The sequence below is a fragment of the Eptesicus fuscus genome, chromosome 21 (assembly GCF_027574615.1).
Source record: "Eptesicus fuscus isolate TK198812 chromosome 21, DD_ASM_mEF_20220401, whole genome shotgun sequence".
Taxonomy (NCBI): domain Eukaryota; kingdom Metazoa; phylum Chordata; class Mammalia; order Chiroptera; family Vespertilionidae; genus Eptesicus; species Eptesicus fuscus.
In genome coordinates this window covers 37,848,619-37,872,524 of record NC_072493.1, presented here as the reverse complement: position 1 = coordinate 37,872,524, position 23,906 = coordinate 37,848,619, and the positions used below count along the sequence as shown (strand labels likewise).

General features: G+C 51.7%; 2 protein-coding genes and 1 non-coding gene across 4 annotated transcripts; 2 read left to right on the top strand and 1 right to left on the bottom strand.

Moving 5' to 3' along the window:
- On the top strand, positions 1–1,885 carry B3GNT8 (UDP-GlcNAc:betaGal beta-1,3-N-acetylglucosaminyltransferase 8). 2 transcript variants are annotated; one of them, XM_028142629.2, is made up of 2 exons: positions 1–114; positions 428–1,885. In XM_028142629.2, exon 2 carries the CDS (start codon positions 463–465, stop codon positions 1,654–1,656), a length of 1,194 nt encoding a protein of 397 aa, XP_027998430.2. In that variant the 5' UTR covers positions 1–114; positions 428–462; the 3' UTR covers positions 1,657–1,885. The 2 variants fall into 2 exon arrangements, with proteins under 2 accessions (XP_027998430.2, XP_008137777.3); XM_008139555.3 differs by having other exon boundaries at positions 1–1,885.
- An 815-nt stretch (positions 1,886–2,700) lies between these two features.
- BCKDHA (branched chain keto acid dehydrogenase E1 subunit alpha) lies at positions 2,701–23,789 on the bottom strand. The gene is made up of 9 exons (XM_008139556.3): positions 23,662–23,789; positions 13,732–13,911; positions 13,554–13,640; positions 8,631–8,739; positions 6,303–6,464; positions 4,535–4,741; positions 4,218–4,359; positions 3,915–4,086; positions 2,701–3,232 (listed from the first exon to the last, which is right to left on the bottom strand). Exons 1-9 carry the CDS (start codon positions 23,767–23,769, stop codon positions 3,062–3,064), a joined length of 1,338 nt encoding a protein of 445 aa, XP_008137778.1. The 5' UTR covers positions 23,770–23,789; the 3' UTR covers positions 2,701–3,061.
- On the top strand, positions 9,533–9,636 carry LOC114230978 (U6 spliceosomal RNA). Its single transcript, XR_003616972.2, has one exon. It is a non-coding gene; the product is annotated as a U6 spliceosomal RNA (small nuclear RNA).
- Positions 23,790–23,906: the final 117 nt, after the last annotated feature.

The following is a 23,906-nucleotide window of genomic DNA, read 5'->3' as shown; positions in this document are numbered from 1 at the left end:
TGAAGAACAATGACACACGGAGAAAGAAGATTCAGCCCCAGCAGGACCTGGGCAAAAGGGAGGGAGCTGGGAGGGCCTGACCAGAGGCCCGGGGTGCCGGAGCCGGACCCAGAGGTAAAGAGGGCTCCCCAGTCCCTGGGGTGGGGGCAGTTGGAGCGAGGGAGTTTGGGTTTCTCTGACGCTGGAAGAAGCTGACCCCAGGGATCCTGATTCCTAGAGAGGGAGATGAATGGGGGAATGGGAACAAGCTGTGGAAGGGATTGAGCTGAGAGTGGAAAGAACGGGTGTTGCAATGGGATTGGAGCAGTGATTCCAGGTTCAGGAATAGGGGCCGGTTTAGGGTCTGGGACTAAGAGGCCATTACTGGGTTGGTGGGAACTATGAAGGCTCATGCTGCACTCCAAAGGCCTCTGTGGCTCCTTTGCAGCTCCCACCGCGGCCATCCCTACCCCGAGCTGGGTCATGCGCTGCCCCAAGTGCCTTCTCTGCCTGTCAGCACTGCTCACGCTCCTGGGCCTCAAAGTGTACATCGAGTGGACATCGGAGTCTCGGCTGAGCAAGGTCTATCTGGGACCCCAGGGCACCCTGCCAGGCCTGACGTCAGCCAGTCCTGAGCCCACCCTGCCAGCTAACCTCTCGGCCCGTCTGGGCCAAACTGGCCCACTGCCCTTGGCTTACTGGAACCAGCAGCAGTGGCGGCTGGGGGCCCTGCCCAGTGGGAACAGCACGGAGGAGGGAGACTGCCGGGCTTGGGGAGCTGCCGCGGCTGCTGAAATCCCCGATTTCACCTCCTACCCTGCGGACCTCCGCCGCTTCTTGCTGTCAGCAGCCTGCCGGAGCTTCCCTCAGTGGCTGCCTGGAGGTGGCCGTGGCCAAGTGCCCAGCTGTGGGGAAAACAATATCCCCTACCTGCTGCTGGCTGTCAAGTCGGAACCAGGGCGATTTGCTGAACGACAGGCCGTGAGGGAGACCTGGGGTGGTCCCGCTCCTGGAATCCGCCTGCTCTTCCTGCTGGGGTCCCCAGTAGGTGAGGGGGGTCCTGACCTAGGCCCTCTGGTGGCCTGGGAGAGCCACCGCTACAGTGACCTGCTGCTCTGGGACTTCCTGGACGTTCCCTTCAATGAGACACTCAAGGACCTGCTGCTGCTGTCCTGGCTTGGCCACCACTGCGCTGGTGTGAGCTTCGTCCTGCAAGCTCAGGATGACGCCTTTGTGCACACTCCTGCCCTGCTGGACTACCTGCGGGCCCTGCCTCCCAGCTGGGCCCGAGGCCTCTACCTGGGTGAGGTCTTTACGCAGGCCAAGCCCCTCCGGAAGCCGGGAGGACCTTTCTACGTGCCCGTGTCCTTCTTTGAAGGTGACTATCCAGCCTATGCCAGCGGGGGTGGCTACATCATCGCTGGGCGCCTGGCACCCTGGCTGTTGCAGGCAGCAGCCCGTGTGGCACCGTTCCCCTTCAACGATGTCTACATTGGCCTGTGCTTCCGCGCTCTTGGCCTAGCGCCCAGGGCCCACATAGGCTTCCTCACAGCCTGGCCAGCAGACCGTAGGGCTGACCCCTGCACTCTCCGTGAACTGCTGCTGGTGCGACCCATCAGACCCCAGGACAGCATTTGGCTCTGGAAACACCTGCAGGACCCTCAGCTCCAATGCTGACCCTCGGTGGGGATGGGAAGGGAGGGCCAACCTGACCTGGGCCCAGGGCCTCAGTGCCTGCCTGCCCCTTGCTCAGCCTCTCTTTCTAGGCCTTCGTGTGAGGAGGAGGTCCTAGAATCACGACTGCTTGAGCCCCTCCTGGGCTGGCCCAGGCTATGGGACGGAGCAGCAGGAGGCAGAGGACTGTTTTTGTCTTGTTGTTTTCTAAAATATGAACGTCCCCCTCTGAGGCCTGGAGTTTTCTTTGTGCCTATGGGGTCCTGGGAACTTTGTAAGAGCAGAGCTCAGCCACCCATACCCTGCACACCCTGACCTTTACACCCTCCCCACCCCTACTGGACAGGGCCAGCTCCAACAGCCGCCTGTCCACCTTGCTGGACACCAGGTTTGTCTCACTCCGTGGGAGAGCAGGAGTCCAACTCTGGAACACCCCACCCCACCCTGTCTGCTGAAGCTGGCCCTCCACCTTGTGCAAGTTTCCAGGGAAGTAGGTACCTCAACAGCCTTGGCCTTATCCATCTAACTCAGTGGTTCCCAACGTAGGGCACATGCCCCACAGGGGGGCAATTTGAGAATGAGTTAACAGTAAATTTTTTGCATTTTTATGGTAATAGGAGCCTCATATACAGTATATAAGTATATACTGTGACATATTTATGCATTTCAATTCTCTATTATGTTTTGAAACTTTGCTATTTTTTCATACCACTTCATATTATTCTTTTTTAAACAATTTCTTAGTGATTTCTTCCTCAGTCCTTCAACTATCCTTTCATTTTTTTACTTTTCTCTTTTATGGATGCCATGTTCTTTGGAAGCTTGTTTAGACCAAGTTAATGGCCTTTTAGGCTTCCTCCACGTGAATAGGAGCTCACTTTTTGAATAAGAATTGTGTGCCACAGGGGGGCATCAGGATTTCAGAGATGCTTAGGTTGGGAACCACTGCTCTAACTGAAGGGGCAGGGTCCCAAACCAGTCATGCAGGACTTTCCTCCCACCTCCAAAACGCCAGGAAACAGAGACCAAAGGTGGCAGAGAACCAAATGTAGAGAGAAAGTTTATTCACTGCCTGCTGATCACCCCTCACTTTGGGTACGTTCCACAGGCGAACTTGCCATGCTTGCCCTAGCCCAGAGGGGCTTCCAGTCCTGGAGGCATCCCACCTAGCCCTTGGGAAAAGGCACTGCAACCACAAAGTGGGGGCTGAGAGGGCCCCCCCAACAATGTAACAGCCTAGAGGAGCTGGGACAGTGAGCAGAAGCCCACCCTTACTATCTCAGTCCTGCCCTGGCCCCTTGGAGGGTGCTGGCTGGGGAAGAGGGTGGTGTCCTGCCAGCTGCCTCCACCCCTCAGCCTGGGACTGCCTCTCGGGGTACCTGAGTGGGTGGGGTGGGGCGAGCAGGCCTCACTTCTCAAAGTGGTCCAGGGGATAGTGCTCGCCGTAGGTCTGGAGGTGACGGGTCAAGGACTCCTGCTGCTTGCGGAGCTGGGCAGGCATCTCCTGATACACATCCGAGAAGAGCAGACTGGGACTGGGCTTCAGCTTCCGCTCGGCCTGCTCAAAGGCCTCCATCACCTGGAGGACACGGGACGGTGGGCAGGTGACTGGCCTCCCACCCAGGGCCTGCCTCCTACCTGCAGGACTTCAGTGAGGCATTAACCCCTGAGCCTTTGTGTTCCCACTGGACAACGAAGACGATCATCATCACAGTGTGATAGCTAACATCCCCATCAATGCCCCAACCCCAGAGATCCTTCGCAGGACTAGGTACCGACCTAAGCCTATAAAATGGTTTCAGACTCAACAGCCCTAAGAAGCAGGCAGGTTAGAGATAAGGAAACCAAGGCACAGAAAAGAGACTTGCCCGTGACAATGTAGTTAGGGGCAGAGCTGGACACACTGCTTCCCTTACCTCTGGCTCCTGGCTCCTGATGACCAGGGCCAGGGAGGACACGGACTGGCTGTGGGTGGGACACTCACACCACCTGCGGATTAAGTCATCCCATCCCCAACCTTCTGAAGCGGGTACCCAGGATCCCTCTTCAGAGATGAGAGCAGAGGGCAGACATCGTGCCAAGGACATGGCTGAGGTGCATGTGCCCAGGCAGCCTGGCTCCACAGGCCACATTTACAGGTATCCCTGACTCTCCCAGTTCAATGTCCCCCAAATCCCAGCCTCCATCCTTCCAGGGTTCCCCATGATGCCCCACCTCCGGACACCCCCTGGGACTTGTTTCCAACAGAGGGAGCCCCTCACCTTCTTGCGGGACTGCTTCCTCCAGGCCTTCTCCTGCTCGTCATCCCACCAGCCACGGCTCTGCATGTAGTGCCTCAGCCTGGAGATGGGGTGGTCCTGCTTGTCCCAGTAATTGACCTCGTCCACCGAGCGGTATGCCGAGCTGTCGTCACTGGTGCTGTGGTGCCCAATCCTGCTCCAGGCAAGGAAGGGGATACAACTTGGGGTGATAGGGTCAGGCTTTGGAGACCCCAGTGATCGACGTGGGGAAGAAGGTAAAGATGGTGGCTGTCAAGGCTGATGGGAATGGGGGGAGGCAGGCACCTATAGGTCATGGCTTCAATGAGGAAGGGCTGGTTCTCTGCCACGGCCCGCCGCCGGGCCTCCTTGGTGGCATTATACACGGCGAACACGTCATTGCCATCCACACGGATTGACAAGATGCCGTAGCCGGGGCCTCGAGCCGCTGTGGGAACAGAGAGAGGCAGCTCAAACCCCACGGCTCTGATGAGGACAATGAGCAGGGAAGGAAAGGGGAGGAGAGCAAACAGGGCAGCGCTCCGTTCACAGGCTCCTGCGACCTCCCTAGTGCCGACAGCACAGGAAGAGAACAGGAGGGGAGAGGAGATGCCAGATCATACCGATGCCATCCCCGCGGTACTGCTCAGAGGTGGGTGTGGAAATGGCATAGCCATTGTTTCGGCAGAAGAAGATGATGGGGCACTCAAGGGTGGCGGCGAAGTTGAAACCGGCATGGGCATCCCCCTCACTGGCTGCCCCCTCACCGAAGTAACAGATGACAATCCTGTTGGCATTGGCCCGCTTGGCTGCGTAGGCTGCTCCCACCGCTGTAGGCAGTGAGAGGGTGGTGAGCAGGAGCAGAGCACCAAGAATACTCACCACCCACACACACGCACGCACGCACGCACGCACACAGCACACCATCACTCCAACCCCAGGCTCTGGGGTTCAGGCTGGCTGTGACCAAGCTATCACTGGGAAGAAAACACCTGATATCAGCCCTGGCTGGTGTGGCTCAGTTGGTTGAGCACTCATTGCCCCATGCACTGAAAGGTCACCAGTTTGATTCCCAGGTTGTGGGTTCAATCCCTGGTCGGGATGCATACAGGAGGCAATCGATTGATATTTCTCTGACATTGGGGGAGGGGGACCCAAGGAGGTAGACTAACCCCGTGAGGGTCCCAGGGCAAGGCTCTTCCTGCTCAAGCTTCCTCCCCCCATTCCCTGTTTGCTCTCTCTCTCTCTACCTCTCACTTCCTCTCTCTCTAAAAGTCAATAAAAACCTATTTTTTTAAATCACCTAATATCCTGATTGTCTCCCAAACCTGCCCCATCCCCTCATCTCCCTCAGCTGACATCCACTCCTCAGTCCCAAAACATGAGCACCATCTCTGACTCCTAACTCTGTCATCCCCACACTTACTCTACCTTCAAAAATAGAGCCAGAATCTGACACCTTCTCCCCATCTCCGTCACCTCACTGGCCCAACCTAGGCCCCGCCTATTCCTTTCAGAGCAGCCAGACTGGTCAATTGTGAGCCAGGCCAAGTCACTGCCCAGCTGACATCTCTCCTGCGGCCCTACAGCACCAATTCCACTCTGGGTTAAAGTCAAAGGCCCTGAGGCCCCACAGAGATCTGCACTCTCCCTATCTCTCTGACACCCCCACCCCCATTCATAGCTCCTCCCTACCCACAAACACATCAGGCAGGCCCCGCCTCAAGAACCCTGCTGGTTCCCCACTTGCCTCCCGGTCTGTCCTGAAATGTCACCTAGTGATACCATCCCACCTTTCCCATCACACAACACTCCTACCTCCCTGCGCCCCCGCACCACCACCACCACGCACCACCACCACCGCCCGCCCCCGGCCTCATTTCCCGCTGTGGGACTTAACCCGACATGCTCCACGGGTCACTGCTTCACCCTGTTTACTGTCTGTCTCCCCTACCTCCATGTCAGCATCAGGATGGCAAAGGGCTTTGTCTGTCTCTTGTTCACTGTACCTAGAATGGCACCCACGTAGCAGGGACTCCATACATTTGCACCCAAAAGGAAGGTGAAGGCCAGGGTCCCGCCTTATGAAAATCCTACCTACCTTCAGCAAAAATGCCACCTGCAGTTGGCTATGCTTGTGCACGGACAAATGGGGTGGGCACAAGTTTCTGAAACCAAGAGTGTGGGCATGCCTGCCAAACAGATGAGGATACCACCACAGCCCTCCTCTGAAGGGTCCCAGACAAGAAGGGTCTTGAAAGTCTGGAGGCCAGACCAATGCTCTGACTGTGTCAACAACCAGAAAGCCCCGCTGGGATAGAGAAGGGCTGGGGCCTGCACAGGGGTATGGCGTTGGTCTGTGTGTTCCGGGCCCGGGACATGCATCCTCACCCTGAGGAATCTGTGTGGCCAGTGGAGAGGAGATGGTGACGAAGTGACGCTCCTTGCAGCCATAGTGGACGGGCATCTGGCGCCCCTTACCCAGGTCGTTCACGTTGCCGTAGCACTGGTTCATGAACTGTTCCAGGGGGAAGTCCCGATACATCAGCACGCCTGCATGGGGAGGAGGCAGCAGTTAGTGGGGGAGGGGGACCCAAGGGGGTAGACTAACCCCGTGAGGGTCCCAGGGCAAGGCTCTTCCTGCCCAAGCTTCCAATTTCCTGTTTGTACAGTAAGGGAGCTGGACAAGAGCAGGGGAGGCATACTGGCATGCTTAGGGGACCAGCAGGTGCAGGAACCAGGTGGGCAGGCCAGAAAACACGGCCTGGCCCTGGCTGGTTTTACACAGTGGTTAGAGCAGACTCAAGGGTCAAGGGTTCAGTTCCCGATCAAGAGCATGTACCTCGGTGGCAGGTTCCATCCCGGCAACCAGTCAATGTGCCTCTCTCACATCAGTGTCTCTTCCCGCCCCCCCCCCCCCCGCCCCCGACTCCGTCCCCTCTCTTTCACTGTCTCTTTAAAAAAACATGAAAAAAATATCCTCCAGTGAAGATTTTAATGAAAAAAAATTTTTTTTAAAGAAAGCACAGGCTTATCTCAAGAAGGAAGCCACTGTTCAGACCAACTGATTGCTACCCAGGAAGGACAAATCATCCAGTTTTCAAAAGATGAAGACATCTAGCTTGTTTTGTTTTTGTTTTGTTTTTTAATGAGAAAGTACCTAATTTCTTTAAACAAATCTCTGGTGGACGCCTACCTACCATCAAAGAGAAGCCGACCATAAGGCTCTGACAGGGAACTGTGATCCCACCTCACCTGGCTGGTGAGGGGTTCCCTGAGGCAGCACAATCCAGGCACTGTTCTGAGTACCACTGTTCTCCCCGCTGTTCTCTCCACTGAGAGAGGCAAGGATGGGCACAGAGTCCACCTCACCTTACCTGGCACGAGTGTCCTCAGCAGCTGCCCAGAAGCAGGGCCTTGTGTTGACTGTGGTGCCAGGGCCCAAACAGCCCTGCGTGGAGTGCCCAGCTGCCACCATGAGTCCAGGACCCTCACTTGGTCCTGCCTGGAGACCCCATCAGCAAAAACAGGCAGGAAGCACTCTGCAAACCTGGCTTGCAGCCCAGTCTCTGAGGAAATCTTCCTTGCTAACCATGCTGAACCACAGACTATCACAGGGTGTCTGTCCTCTTACAGCATGTGGGGTTGGGGATCAGGTGCAGCGGAGAGGGGAGTAGACAGTCCGAGAGTAGACCAGAACACCCTACTGGTCGAGGGAGGGCTCTGCACAGCCAGCCTGGCCAAGCCCTGCCTCCCTCCTGAAAAGCTATCCCAGGGTGAGGCCCCCGCCGGTCACAATATCACTCCGACACTGAGTGCTTACCCCATGCCAAGCCCTGAACTAACAGCTTTGTGTCATCTCTCCCACAAACGCCCTCAACAACCATGGTGAAAGAAAGGGTTCACCATCTCCCATTATACATGAGAAAACTAAGGAGCAGTAAGCAACTTGCCCTCGGTCATAAAGTACCTATGAGGATGGTTCAAGATTTGTCTCCCTGGAAGCTGCAGAGGGGAGGCTCCCTGGCAAGGCCCCCATACCAACAACCAGTCTGGAGCCACCCCTTCAGCTCCCCAGGCTAATTCCTTCACCCCAATCACTCTTTTATGCACATTGATTTTCTTCAGTCCTAGCCTTTGATCCTTCCTTCCCTGCACTTGTTCACTTAGAAGTAAGCCAGCTCCCTGGCTGGGACCTGCCAGGCCTTCCCATCTGCTTCTGCTCCCGGAAGGCTACGGCGCCTGGAGGGAGGCCAGCAGAGCTCACGCGGTGTGGACAGGGGCCCACACCTATAGCTGCCCTCACTGCATGTTCCCAGCAACCCCCGGTGCAGGGGTTACAATACCATCATCATCTTGATTTTGGAGATGAGAAAACTGACACTCAGAGAAGGGACGTGACCTGCCCCAAATCTGACAGCTGGTAGCCATGGACCAATTAGGAGCACAGCTTTTAACCTCAACAGTGCAGGGCTTACACAGAGGGGAAGCCCAGCCCCTCCAAACTCCTGTACCTGGCTTGGCGCTCTCTTGCTTGAAAAGCTCTTCCTCCAGCTCCTTGGACCTCCCTGATATCATGCCACTCCTTGAAGAGCACCCGGGGTAACTCATGTGGGTTGCGCCTTCACGCCAAGGACTGGGCCTGACCTGCCTCGATGGGGACCGTAGACCCAGGCCTCTGGCATGTGTTCCACAGGGCAGGGCCATGGGCAGACGTACCTGCCTCCCGGTACTGGCCAAACACCAGGTCAGTGTTGTCCAGGGCTGCTGCACTCCCCACGTGCGTCCCTTCCTCACCATAGTTGGTCATGTAGAAGGAGATCCGGCCCTGGAGGTAGAGGGAGGCCCAGAGGCCCGGGCTCAGTTATGCTAGGCAACCACAGAGAACCATCCAAATCCTGACCATCTGATGACTCCATTGATCCACTTTTCTAGGCCAGGCCACACTGGGGTTTCACCCTTCATGGAGGAACTGCAAAACTGGTTAGAGCCAGAGTGAGGGAGCTGTGTGATGGAAGCTATAAGGACATACCTACCCCACCAGGGAGGGGCACCAGGGAGCAATGCCTAAGCTGAGCGAAGGTCAGAGTGGGTGGAAGTTTCTAGGCAGAGAGAACAATAAAGGCCATGAGGCTGGAAGGGCTGGGATGTGAAGTGGAAAAAGTGGGGAAGGATGAGGCGGGAGATAGAAGCAGAACCCAGGTAGTGCAGGGAATTACACATCCTGGACTTTACCCGGAGTGTTTTAGAAAGGTCTCTCAGGCTACAGTGTGGGAAATGGATGGAGGAAACAGGACTGAGTGCAGCAAGCCATGCAGAAGGGCCAGTGGCCTGGCCTGGTAGTGCTGAGAAGCAGGGAGAGGAATGGATAGTTGATAGTCTTGAGAAGCAGTCTCCGGCCCTAGCTGTTTTGGCTCAGTGACTAGAGCATTGGCCTGCGGACTGAAGGGTCCTGGGCTCAATTCCGGTTAAGGGCATATGCCCAGGTTGTGGGCTCAATCCCTAGTAGGGGGCGTGCAGGAGGCAGCCAATCAATGATTCTCTCTCTTCATTGATGTTTCTATCTCCCTCTCCCTTCCTCTCTGAAATCAATAAAATTAAAAAAAAAAAAAGCAGTCTCCGTGCTCAATTTGACAGTATGTATACTAAAACTGAAATGATACCAAGATTAGCATGGCCCCTATACAAAGATAACATGCAAATTCGTGAAGCGTTCTATATTTTTTATTTACAATAACCACGATATGGAAGCAACCCAGGTACCTATCAATAGAAGATGTGGTACATATATACAATGGAATATTGCATAGCCGTAAAAAAAAGAATGAAATCTTACCATATCCAACAACAGAGACCTAGAGAGTATTACGTTAAGTGAAATAAGTCAGTTAGAGAAAAACAAATACCATATGATTTCAATTATATGTGGAATCTAAAGAACAAAATAAATAAACTAAACACAAAACAGTCCTGGCTGGGTAGCTCAATTGGTTAGAGCATCGTCCCAATACACCAAGGTTGGGTTTGATCTCTATTCAGGGAACATAAAGAAGCAACCAATGAATGCATAAATAAGTGGAACAACAAATCAATATGGCTCTCTCTAAAACTCAATCGATAAATAAAAGTTTTTTTTAAAAAGAAGTACAAATCAGTAGTTACAAAATAGTCATGGGAATATAAAGTACAGCACAGGGAATACAGTCAATAATACTGTAATAACTATGTATGGTGCCAGGTAGGTACTTGAATTATTGGAGGGATCACTTTGTAAATTATATAACTGTCTAGTACGCTGTATACCTGAAACTAGTATAAAATAATACTGAATAAAAATTAAATTTAAAAAATAGTACTGAATGTCAACTGTAATTGAAAAATAAAAACTTTTAAAAATTACATTAGCCCACCCGGCTGGTGTGGCTCAGTGGTTGAGTGTTAACCCATGAACCAAGAGGTCCCCAGTTTGATTCTGAGTCAGGGCACATGCCCTGGTTGCCAACTTGATCCCCAGTGGGGGGTGTGCAGGAGGCAACCAATCAATGTGTCTCACCTCTCCCTCTCTCCCTATCTCTTTCTCTCTCTCTCTTCTCCGTTCCCTCACTCCCTCCCTTCCACTCTTTCTAAAAGTCAATGGAAAAAAATATCCTCAGGTTAGGATTAACCAAAATAATAATAATAAATTTAATTTTTTTAAAAAAGCAGTCTATGGCAGACCCCCATGGCTGACTATACTGGTGCCCAACCCCAGAGCCTGGAAAAGCCAAATGTTAGGTTCCCAGCCTCCCTCACAGCCAGAGGTGGCCACAGGACACAGCTCTAGCCAGGTATTTTAAGTGGAAGTCTGCTTTTGCTTTCTTCTTTCTTCCTGCCTGGCACACAGCCCTGAAGCCTGGACCTGTGGCAGCCGTCTTGGAATATGAGGCAACAAGCATTCGATGAAAGGCAACTCATCCAGAATGGATTTCTAACTAAATGTCTAGGGACAGAGAAAGTGATAGCAAGGGGGAAGAAGGAGTGAGAAATTGAATGCAGGCCTCCACTTTGGGCAAATGGGGATGGTGGAGCACCCTTCACTGAGAACTGGCCTAAGGGTGGGAGGGGAGCAGGTCTGGGAGGAAGATGCAGAGGCCAAGTCTGGACAGGCTGAATTTGGTGTGGGACATCAGGGCAAGAAGCCAACTAGATCTGGCGCTAAGAGGAGAGCTCTGATTGGAGATCTGGGACGCCCCTGGCATAGAGATAGACACGAGCTCCCTAGAACTACATGTAAAGTGAAAGAGAGAGCCCGGGCTGGCACCTGCAGGATGCCCTCTGCATAGTCCTCATGTGGTCTGCAGGCCCAGCCTTCTGTCATGGTGGGGGAACCAGGTGAATAATGCTTTCTTCTAGGTGGGGAGCCAATTAAAAGTTAATTGACCTCCCAGAGCCAAGTGAGTGGGTGGATGCCAGGTGCTGAGTGCCTGGCAGGGCTGTGAGATTGGTGAGGGGAGAAGCCTAAGAGGGTCCCCTGAGGAAACAGGACCTGGGTTACTGGCAGAGTTCACTGGTTGCCACCCCGTACCCTACCCCTCTTCCTCTCTGCTAACAGAGATCTCCTTCACCACAGGCAGCGACTGCACAGACTAAAACACTGCATTTCTCATTCTCACTTGTAGCTAGGAGTGACCAATGAAATGTGAGATATTATCAGGAAGTCCTATACAGGTGGCTATGGGAGATACCTGGAAAGTGGCATGTCTGACCTTCCACCTTCCTTCTACTACCTGCCTGGAATGAAATGTGATGGAGAGAACCCTAGCAGCCATTAGATTCATGAGGGGTCCTCAAGGCTAGAAACCAACACTGGGTATCGAATGACATTGTGGTGCCACCATACCAGCCCAGACCACCTGTATCCAGATGTCTTTTATGCAGAGGAAAAAAATGATTAATCTGTTGACGCTACTGCTTTTATTTTTGTTAGGATTTTTTTTTTTTGGGGGGGGGGACTGTTACTTGCAGGTGCAAGTAATCCTAGCTAACAGGATAGACCTTGATGGATGAGTTGAGCTCATTGAGGGCTTCCTTGTCAGCCACTGGGCAAGGGGCCTTACATGTTGGTTCTCACAGAATTCCTTCCCCAACCCTACAGGGTAGGTTCTCTTCTTATCCCCATTTTTAAAATATATTAAAGAAACTGAGACAAAGACAAGAAAAATCATCTGCCCAAAGCCATAGCTGTGATTGGACCCACATCTGTGGGATTACAAAGCCCCTGTCTGTGCAGCCAGTGCAGGGGCAGGAAGGAACCCAGGCATGTGTGAGGGTGGGAAGATGGCCTGGCCTGGCACTGAGGCTATGGAGAGGCCACGGCCACAGTGGAAAAGGAGATGAATGAACAGGAAGGGCAGATGTGATCCTGTGGACATGGGAGCCACAGGAGGTTTCTGGGCAGGGTGGAGACACCACGCTAACTTGGAGAGCCCATACGGAGTGCTCCTGAGAGCAAGAACCTGGGAGCAGGCTGTCTGTCTGATCTGCTCAGTCTGTCTTCTAGGCCAGTGAGCCTCATACTTTAGATCACAGCAGTCACCTGAGGCTTGATGCAAATGCAAATTTCCAGCAGGAGTGGTGACATCCGAGGACCTGCCTGCTCAATATTCTTCCCCCTTTTCTAACAGGAACCCCAGCACTCATGCTCTCGGTCTATTCCTCTATTCCCTTGGTTCCTGGGATGGCCCCAGCCTGGTCTATCACAGGAGCTGGTTCAGGGAGGGGTCTGTGACCAAAGCCTGGCCAATGAGCATCAGCCTAGGTCTTCTGCTGGAACATCAGGGACTACTTTCTTTCCACCACTAAGGAGCAGGTTTAATTATCATGAGGCTGGTAAGATCATGACAAATAGCTAATATTGGTTATGGGCTGACTAAATGCCAAGTTCACTGTTCCTAAGGCCATTCACTACATATGCCACCATCAACCCTCATGGCAACCCCATGCAGACCAGAAAACTGATGCATTGAGAGGCTAAGCAGCTTTCCCAGGGCTGCAAAACCAGAAAAGTAACAGATGAGCACTTCAATCACACCCTGAACACTTTCTCCACCACCTCTCCCTGAGCTGGAGCCTCCGAGACCACCACTGTTTGAGAATGAAGGAAGCCAAGGCAAAAGAGGATAAAAGACACTCAGAGAAACAGGTCTGATGACATCTTTCAAGCCCCCAGACCCAGCTGTGCCCTCTGGACTTTAGTTACTTGAGTCAATATTTCCCTCTTTGACTGGATCTCTGCCCACTGAGGATCACAGCATGTTTGGCACGGGCACTCCGGGGAGCACCAAGGGTCACCGTTTCTCAGGACTATGAGTTCCCGAGAAGGGCCCTCACATCTCCTACCTTCCCTCTTCCTGCAAGGTTAAGCCCCCAATCCGGCGCACATTAGGTGTTTTCAGTGATCTGGTCCATCCTTCTGCCCCTGGGCAGCGCCCTTCCCACATTCCCTCTCCAGAGCTCCAAAAGAACCCCAAGAACTCTAAGGACCCCAAGACAAAGGCTCCATTCCACTCTCTCCTCCTTGGGAACTGTCTTTTGGCCCACACACAAGTAGGAGGACCTCAGGTAATTCCAAGCTTCCCCCACCCCCAGCCTGTCCCCACCTACCTGCCGCTGGGACTCATAGAGGATGCGATCCATGGTGTTCAGCAGCGTCATGCTCTTATAGAACTTGAGCACCTTCTCCTGTGGCAGCTGCAGATAGAGGCACAGAGATATGTGGGGCCTGTGGGACCAGAGAGGACATGGGCAAGGGAAGCAGCGGGTGGGGGAGAAGGCCTCTTACATGGGGATCCTCACTTGGGTTGATGATTTGGCCCTGCCGATCCATGACACGGTAGATGGGGATCCCAGAGATGACATTGGGTTGCATGAATTCCAGCTTGTCTATGAACTCTGCTGAGGCCCCTGGGAACTGGGGCTTGTCATCCAGGGATGAGAAGTGCTGCTGCTGTCTCTGCGGATGCTGGGGAGAGAAGCGGGGGACACCCGAGTCAGGAGCAGCACCCAGGTTCCACTGGCTCATCTCCATGGGGACAGTCAGTATGGCCTGAAGGTTAAGTCACCACGGCTCAGGTGGACTCTGGGGCCTGACACACAGGGTGTGAATTCCAGCTCCACCACTCTCCCATTGCATAATCTTGGGCAAGTTACTAGAGCGCCTTTGTGTCTTAGTTCCTCATCCAATTGGGGTGAAGATAACAACTATCCCACAGGGTTGTTGTAAAGATTAAATAACTCAATAAAATGGCAGGAAGCTCAAGAACTGGCAGCTATTATTATTATCAGAGGCCCCTGGCATTCAAGACCTCCCCAGTCTGGCCACAGAGAACTGCCTCCCTCTTTCAATCGCCCACAACTACCACAGGCACAGACATCCCTGCACGGTGCCCTCGAGTCAGGCAGATAAGTTCTTTACTGACATCTGTACCCACCAGGGAGGCCACCCAAAGTAGAGCTAAATCTGTGAGTTTTTAAGGGTCAGCCTGCCTGAGTTCAAATTCCTTGTTTGGAGACCATGGAAAAGTGACTTCCCCTTTTCCAAGTCTGTCCTTTCTCATCTGTAAAATGGAGAATAAGAACACCTTATGGAATGTTATGAGGCTAGCCCTAGCTGGTTTGGCTCCAAGCATCGGCCTGGGGACTGAAGGGTCCAGGGTTCGATTCTGGTCAAGGGAACATACATGCCCAGGTTGCGGGCTTGATTCCCAGTAGGGGGGCATGCAGGAGGCAGCCAATCAATGATTCTCATCATTGATGTTTCTATGTCTCTCTCCCTCTCTCTTCCTCTCTGATATCAATAAAAATATATTTTTTAAAAGAAATGTTATGAGGCTAAAATGAGATCATGCATGTAAAATGTTAGCAAAGCACTTATAAGTCATACAGTAAATGCTCAAAAAATGTTGATTATCACTTATTCCACCATATCACTGCAATCATCTCTTTCCTATTTCTTCCCCCATAACTGGGCAAACTGCTCCACACACATCAGTGCCCTCTCCACGCCAGGCCTAACTCCCCCCATAAGCCCAGTCTGACTCACTCAACAAATATTTGAGCACCTGCTTCATTCCAAGCCCTGTGCTGGGTTCTGGGGATCCAGCATGGAAGACAGATGCTGAACAAGTACTGATGAGGGTGAGTCACGTTCTCCTAGAAGCCAAGGGACTCTGCACAGCCTAGTGCCGTGGTCGGCAAACTGCGGCTCACGAGCCACATGCGGCTCTTTGGCCCCTTGAGTGTGGCTCTTCCACAAAATACCACGGCCTGGGCGAGTCTATTTTGAAGAAGTGGCGTTAGAAGAAGTTTAAGTTTAAAAAATTTGGCTCTCAAAAGAAATTTCAATTGTTGTACTGTTGATATTTGGCTCTGTTGACTAATGAGTTTGCCGACCACTGGACTAGTGGAAAGAGGGACAGGTTTCTCTGATGAAGGGACACGAGAGCTGAGACCTGAAAGATATCTACAAGTCAGGGAAAGAGCATTCGATACCAGGGGAACAAAACATGCAAAAGGCAAAATGTGAGGAGTGGCATGTCCCTGTGGAACCTGGAAGGAGCTCAGAACCTGGCTGGAGGAGTTCTGTGGGGAGCATCACACCTGCTGGGATCAGGGGATGCCTGGTGGGAAAGCCTGTGAGAAGTCTACATATGTGACAGGATATGAACCAATTCCATTTCTTAGCTCTTGAACTAACCTTGAACTGGTCTCAATATGGCAATAGCTCCCCTTGATTAAGCACTTGCTGGGTGCCAAGCTGAACTCTGCATGCACAATCTTAATACTGCCCTTGAGTAGTTGAGAAAACTGTGGCTCAGGGAGATAAAATAACCTGCACCAGGCCACAGAGCTAAAACTAAATAAATAAGTCAGGACTGGCTTCAAACCTGCGTAGGTCCAACACTCAGACCCCAAAACCCATGCTCCTAACCCAACTGCGATAGCTGGCTTGGTTTCCACATGCCTCCCTCTGTACTTCCCACTGGCCGCCAGATCCCTCTTAGCTCAGAATGGTGGCTTTACTTCCAACAGGAGCCAAAGAAGAATGCCTGGATTGGCCATGAGCTGGACCGCACACACTGGTGCTCAAGTGTGTTTCCCTTCCCTCTCTCCTTTAATTGCAGTGAAGAAGCCAAGGTTCCAGAGGGGAGCATAAACATGTGTGCGTTTATCTGTGATTATAGTTGTGAGGAAATAAAGGAAATTCCACTCCCAACAGCAGGGCAGGTCCAGGCTCGACATCACGGCAGACTTACCCTCTGCGTGTGAGGGAAGCAACTAAACTGCAGAACAAACTCTGCAGACTGTGCTTCCCCGCTGAGCACTCACATGGCCGGACCTTTCCATCCACCTAGAGGATCCTTCTGTGTTGTGTCTGTCCACACACACACACATCCAAGCTCTGGGAAGGCAGGGATCATGTCCAGGTTGGTTACAGAGCAGGCACTCAACAGGCAATTATTGAACAAACGCCAACGGATGGATGGTTACATTCACTGGCACTGGAATCCCACTGGCCTGGGTTCCAATTTCTTAGCTCACTGTATGGCCCTCTGCTAGACACTGTATCTCTTTGAATTTCTCCCTCTGTAAAAGGCTGCAGAGGGCTGCTGTGAAAAGTTCCTAAGATAAGGCACATAGAGGGTTCAGTACAGGTGTGGGACATACCATGTACTCAAAAATTGGTAGAAGGGCAAAAACAAAGTCTAGAAGGTTAGGAAATGGGAGAAAAGGAAATGACAGGCACCTCAGAAGGAAGACAGACAAAGAGGAGTTAGGGAGAAGAGCTGGCTACACCTCAAACTGGGTTGTGACGCCAGACCATTCCAGAGAAGGTCTGAGGTCCAGGGGAGACAGATGGAACGAGGGCTGCGATCTGGGGAGGAGCTCTAAGAGGGTAGTCCAGAGGCCAGCAGAGGTCAGGACCATAGCATCTCAGGGTGTGAAGGCAGCACTAGAGACTGGAGAGCTACTGTCAGGGCACTGTGGCACACCCCGCACATTAGAGTTGACCCTTGGCTATGCCCCTTCTCTGCGGCCATCTCAGGGTTACTGTGCTAGCTCAGTGAGCTCCGTGAAGGGCTCAGCAGTGCCTGGTCCTGAAGAAATGCCCCATCACGGGAGGGAGTGGGTGGTAAATGCCTGCAGAGGAAGGATGGGACTCCACCTACTTCTTTTGTTTTTGGTGAGGGGGCGGGTTTGTCCTGGTGGCCAGGGAGTCACAATGGCAGAGGCTACACACATTTACACAAAGCCTTGCAGCCACATCCTCTCCCGCCACACAGGAAACAGGGAAACCTGCTCTGGATGGTCTGGTCTGCGCAGGTCAGTGCTGGGGTGACCCCTCATGGAGTCACTCCCTACAGCACCAAGGTTCTGAGCAAGGACTTGAACAAACTGCTGTCCCCTGGCTGTGCAACTAAAGCTCCCTGAGCCTCAGTTTCCTCATGTGTAAACAGAGGATGGTATGAGTACTTAGCCCAGCACCTGGCACATGATGAACATGCAATACACCCAAGTAACCAAATAATGTATTTGACAGTTGTTGTCAAACAGGTAAATACGGAACACTTGCTCCAAGTCAGGCCTGAACTGAGGGCTGGAGATGAAGGGAAGGGATGGATGACAGATACTTAACACACAAGTTACAGTCAAAAGGGGCGAACTCAGAGGCAGCATGGTTTAGTGGTTAGCACAGGGCAGGGGAGGATGAGACTTAACTGCCTGTGTTTGAATCCTGACTTTGTCCCTTTCCAGCTATGTCATCTTGGGCAGGAGACAGTCGTCCTGACCCTGCGTCCCCTTACGGAAAAAATAAGAATTGCTACTTCACAGGCATGGTGGTGAGATGGGTATAAAGCCCTGCCATAGCTCTGGGGGAACCTTTTACTACCAGCATCAGATGGAGCATGACAAAAAGCTTCCTAGAGAAGTGGGGGGCGGGGTGTAATGCTGAGGCCTGCTGGACAAGCAGGGTGAGCCAGGTAAAGGCTGGGGAAAGACACTTCAGTCCCTGGGAACAACAAAGGCTCTGAGGCAAGAGAAGAGAGCCTAGAACCCTGGCACGCTGGAGACCAGTATGGCTGCAACACATTAATAGCTAACTGTCACGGTGCTGGGCGCACACAATGCACTTCCTTTTTGCCCATGTGCTCACTGAACACGCACAGCAGCCAAGTGAGGCAGGCACTATTATCACACCACAGTAAAACAGAAGTCCTGAGGCTCAGAGGGGTCAAGTGACTAGTCCAAGGCCACAGAGGTCATGAGTGGTGAAGTCAGCATATGAAATCAGGCAGCCTGACTCTACTGCCTGGGGAGGCTGGGGAGAAAGGTGGGGTCCAGCCACAGAAGGCACTACAGATGAGCTAGGTAACTGAGTCCTCTGTATGCAGGACACTAAGGCCACCCAAATCCACTCCCTCCTGGGGTCTGAAGCACTCTGCCTTCCAACAGCCCAAACTGCTGAGTCCTAACTTTGCTTCCAGCTCAGAAATGTCAGCAGCCTCATCAGAGGCCTTGCCTCCTGGGAGAGCTGGTCTGGGAAGTGTGATTAATCAGGCTTTCTCTGGCCCCGGGGACCCAGGGACCAGGAAGCTTGAGCAGCAATATGCTCTCCCAGGCAATGGAGGTATGGAGCCCTGAGGGAGGCCATCCTTCCCCAGCATCAGTCATGGCCACCGCAGTGGAGAGAAACAGAAGCCATGTCTTAGGCCCTGACTGACCACAAAGTATATGTGATAGGTGCTTCATAAGAACCATTTCCTTTCATCCTCACCTCTCTCTGAAGGGGTACCACTGTAGTCCCTATTTTACAGATGGAAACTGGTGCTGAAGTCGGGAAAGCTTCTCTGAGGAAGTGGCCTGTCAATTGACATCTGAAGGACCATATTCCTACAAAGACCTCTGGGTAAAAGGGGCTCATCCAAAGAGGGGGGAAATGGCCAGCGGGGCTGAGGAAAGGAGGGAAAGGGCTGAGGCCAGCTCTGTCACCCAGCTTCCCGCCAGCCACCTGGGCAAAGGCTGGTGATACAAGTAAAGACTGGACTAAGCAAGATGTTGCAAGACCTAAAGGAAAGCCCTAATACTCTCCTCCTGGCAGCCTGATACTATGAAAAGAAACTGGGCTGTGGAGTCCTGAGCTCCGAGTTCAGACTTCACCTTTCTGAGTCTCAATTTCCGCACCTGTAATGAGAGAAAACTACCAATAGGTACCTAACAGTGTGGTACCAATAAATATAATAATGGGTGTGAGTGGGCACTGTAAATCATAAAGTGCTTCACGATGTGAAAAAAGAGGCTGGGTTCCTTAAGACACAGCCAAGGAGATGGACACATACAGTTAGGAGACCAGCAATGTCCACCTCCATTCATCCCACAGTACGCACTGGACTCCAACCACTTGGAGACACTGACGCCCCTGGACAGGCAGCCCGAACAGCTGGGAAGGAGAAATACTTCTGATTTGCACAGACCAAGACCTCGGTGCTTCTAATTTCCAACAGGGCAGGGACTCTAGTTACCCACTTGCTAAGCTCAGAGAAGTGAAGCATCTTGGCCAAGGTCCCACTTGCTTCTTGGGGTGGTGGCTGAGACACCGACTCAGGACACCTTGACAATCAAGTTTTCCTGCTTCCTCTTCTCCCTGAGCACTAACACATCTGCCAGCAACTGGAAGGGGAGGAAGGGAGACAGAACGGGGCAAACGCCTCCAAGGTGAAAGGAAGGGGAAGCAGGCAGAAGGCAGCCCCACTCTTCCTCCCAATCCAGCCTGCTCCAACCACCCAACCAGTCCTCTACTACACAGCCTCCCACCCTTCTCCCAAGGCACCATCTCCTGGCTCGACTGTGATCAGCTAAAACTGCACCATCCAATATAGCAGCCAGCAGCCACCTGTGGCTATTTAAATTTCAATTCATTATAATTAAATACAAATGCTAATTGTCTTACAATGGGGTTAAGTACTGATAAACCCACCATAATTGAAAATACCATAAATTGAAATGTATTTAAAACACCTAACCTACTTTGACTCAGTCGGTTGGGTGTCAGCCCATGCACCAATTGCAGGTCAGGGCACAAGGGTTGTGGGCTCCATCCCCTGGTAGGGGGCATGCAGGAGGCAGCCAATTGATGTTTTGCTCTCATATCAATATTTCTCTCTCTCTTTCCCTCTCCCTTCCTCTCAATAAACTATTTTTAAAAGTAGAAATAGAAAAAATAGATATTTAATAAAATAAAATAAAAAGATAACCTACTGAACATCACAGCCTTAAATGTACTCAGAACACTTGCATTATCCTATAGCTGGCATTATCTTGAGTTTCATCTCAAGAGTTAACTGCCTTCCAAAGGACCTAAATAGACACTTTTTCAAAGTGGACATACAGATGGCCAAGAGTCATATGAAAAAATGCTCAAAGTCACTAATTATCAGAGAGATGCAAATTAAAATGACAATGAGGTATCACTTCACACCTGTCAGAATGGCTATCATCAACAAATGCTAAGTGCTAGCAAGGATGCGGAGAAAAGGGAACCCGAGCACACTGCTGGTGGGAATGCAGACTGGTGTAGCCTGTATGGAGTTTCCTCAAAAAAACCAAATATGGAACTGCCACTTGACCCAGTGATCCCACTTCTAGGAACATATCCTAAGAAGCCCAAAACACCAATCAGAGAGAATGTATGCACCCCTATGTTCATAGCAGCATAATTTACAATAGCTAAGATTGGAAACAGCCCAAGTGCCCATCAGTAGATGAGTGGATAAAAAAGCTGTGGTACATTTACACCATGGGATACTATGCAGCTGTAAAAAAGAAGGCTCTCTTACCCTTTGAGACAGCATGGAGGGACCTGAAGAGTATTATGCTAAGTGAAATAAGCCAGAGAAAGACAAGTATCACATGATCTCACTCATATGCGGAATCTAATGGATAAAAAAACCCTGGTGAACAAAACAGACCCAGAGACACAGAAGCATGGAACAGGCTGCGGAACCCCAGAGGCAAGGGGCGAGGGGGCGATCATCCCAAGAACTTGTATGCATATATACATAACCCACAGAGACAGACAATAGGGTGGTGAAGGCCTGGGGCGGGCAGTGGGGTGAGATAGAAGGGGTTAATGGGAGGGAAAAGGGCACATATGTAATACTTTCAACAATAAAGATTTAATTTTTTAAATATATTTTATTGATTTTTTTTAGAGAGAGAGGAAGGGAGAGGGCAAGAGAGAAACATCAATAAGAGGGGAAACATCATGGCATTATCTTGAGTTTCATCTCAAGAGTTAACTGCCTTTCAAAGGACCGAAATGGACACTTCTTCAAAGTGGACATACAGATGGCCAAGAGTCATATGAAAAAATGCCTCCTGCACGCCCTGCACAGGGGATCAAGCCCACAACCAGGGCATGTGTCCTGACCGGGAATCGAACCAGTAGCCTCTTGGTTCCTGTCTTGATGCTCAACCACTGAGCTATACCGGCTGGGCAAGATTTAATTTTTTTTAAAAAAGAGTTTTTCTAGCCCTGGCCAGCTTGGCTCAGTGGATAGAGCATTGGCCTGTGGACTGAAGGGTCACAGGTTTGATTCCGGTCAGGGGCATATGCCTGGGTTGCGGGCTCGATCCCCCGTGGGGAGCATGCAGGAGGCAGCTGATCAGTGATTCTCATCATTGATGTTTCCATCTCTCTCTTCCTCTCCCTTCTTCTCTGAAATCAATAACAAATATATTTTTTTTTAAAAGAGTTTTTCTTCACTAGAAGCAGGAGACATAGATTGGCCTTTTGCAGACATCATGGGATGTGAAAACACAAAGCACAATATCCAAAATATGTTGGCCACACAGTACATTGTGGTTGTTTGCCCTCGTGATCATGTGGCTGACTGAGAGCTATAGCCGCTACCTCTGTCCAGCACAACCACATATTGCTAGTCCAGGAAAATATCAAAATTCAAAGTAAGGTTTATAATGAATGTTTCATTTTCCCACATTATAACATCGAAAAATTGTAAATCAAACCATCGTAAGTTAGAAACTATCTGTAAAGTGAAAATTTCAGTTCCTCAGTGGCACTACCCATGTTCCGAGTGCTCAGGTGGCTACTGTACTGGATAGCCCAGACAGAACACTTCCATCATCACCAGAAGTTCTATAGGACAGCCCTGGCCTAAACCCTTCTTTGACTAAATGCTACTACTCCTTCCCTCCATTCAAAAAAAAAAAAAAAGTCTTTTTAATTTTAGAAAGAACAAGTAGGAGAAATAAAAGTGGGGAAGAAAAACCAAGACTCCAAAAATACATACATTTTTAAATATACATACATAGAAAGTAGGACTTTGTAAGACCTTCTCTTCCTTCCCCCCACCCGTCCCCCAAAAATGAAAGAGGGGAGTCAACAGGGAAGGGCAGCAGGGAGACTGAACCAGAAGGAAGCTGATTTAACCAGTCACAAATGACCTTTCCCAACTCCTGCCCCAGTTCTGCCCACATCCCGCCCACTGGCCCAGCCAATGGGCTCCTGGGACTGACATCAGCTACAGAGGATCTGATTGCTAAAAAAAAAAAAAAAAAAAGCCACAAAGACCAACCTAAAGGCAGGAGCCTGCCCTAACCCCATCAGGCTGTAGCAACCCTCACCTTCCTAATACCCCTCCCCTCATTCCTGGCCTCTCCACCCTCCTCCCATTTCTCCTCGCATCTAGAGCTTCTTCCCACAGTGTCTAGCTTCCCTTCCTTGTGGATTGGAGGGTCAGAGGGCCCAACCCCACAGGATCTTGACGGATTTCCCTCCAGGGCCCTCGTCAATCCGGGCCCTCCAAAAATCACCTTTCTTCATCCCTCCCTTCCCTGCAGCCTCACTTCCAAAAGCGGCCAAACATTCCTAGTGCCCACATCACGTACCAGTTCTTGGCATTCTACATATTTAATTTTCACAACAACCCCATGAGGTGCCACTGGTAGCCTTTCACAGAGGGGGGAATTAGGTCCAGAGAGCACCGAGCCAAGCCCTTGCCCACGCTCCACGGCTGGAAAGGGGCAGATGAGGAAGATGACCCAACGTGATCGAGCGTCATAACCTTCTAAACAGCTACTCTCTCTATTTGTGAGGCTTTAGTTCATAGCTCTAGGGCAGCCCACGAGGACTTCCAATAAGACTTTTTTTTCTAAGAAATGTGGGCAAAGTGCCCCTGCGGACCTCTCTCCCTCCTCCTCTCTAATTCAACAAGTATTTACGGGTCATCTCCTCTAGTCTGACCACCACAGACAAGGTCCTGGTCCTGGCATTTGATTTCGGGGGACACGGGATCAAACCACGTTTTATGCAACTCATCGTAAAATCCGAATTGTAGCAAAAGAACAACGAAGTGCCGGGCACTGTTTCCAAAAAGCCCGTGACTGGAGACCTGATCTCTCTTTTCTCCTCTTTGAAGGGGAGGGGTCTTGACGGAGGAGTCCCTCCGCTTCCTAAGGCCGTTTCACCCCCCAAGCCCTGCGGCAAAGGTCTCGCTGCACGCGGCCCTCCAAACGGCCACCCGCTTCCCTGAGGATGGATGGCAACTCAAGAGGAACCCCGTCCCTCTTTAACAAGCGGTCCCTTCTGTGGCAGCCCTTCCTTCACTCCCTGCAGGGCTCACCTTCTGAAGACAGCACTGACATTCCTATTCCCCCCTGGGGAAAACGCCCTGGGGCCTCAGGTACTCACAGACACAGCCAGCCCCCGAGTCCCAAGCCGCCGCAGGAGCTGAAAGCGAGCCCGGCCCAAGCCTCGACTTGGTCCCCATAGCCGCGACACACCGGCCGCCAACGCCATCTTGACTAACAACCCGTTGGTGACCCGCCCCTCTCCTCCGCGACGCCGGGGCTGCCCCTCCATGAGCCTGACTCAAATGCCAGCACCACCCTGCAAATAAAGCACCTGCTACTAGTCCCGATGTCTCTAAAATACAT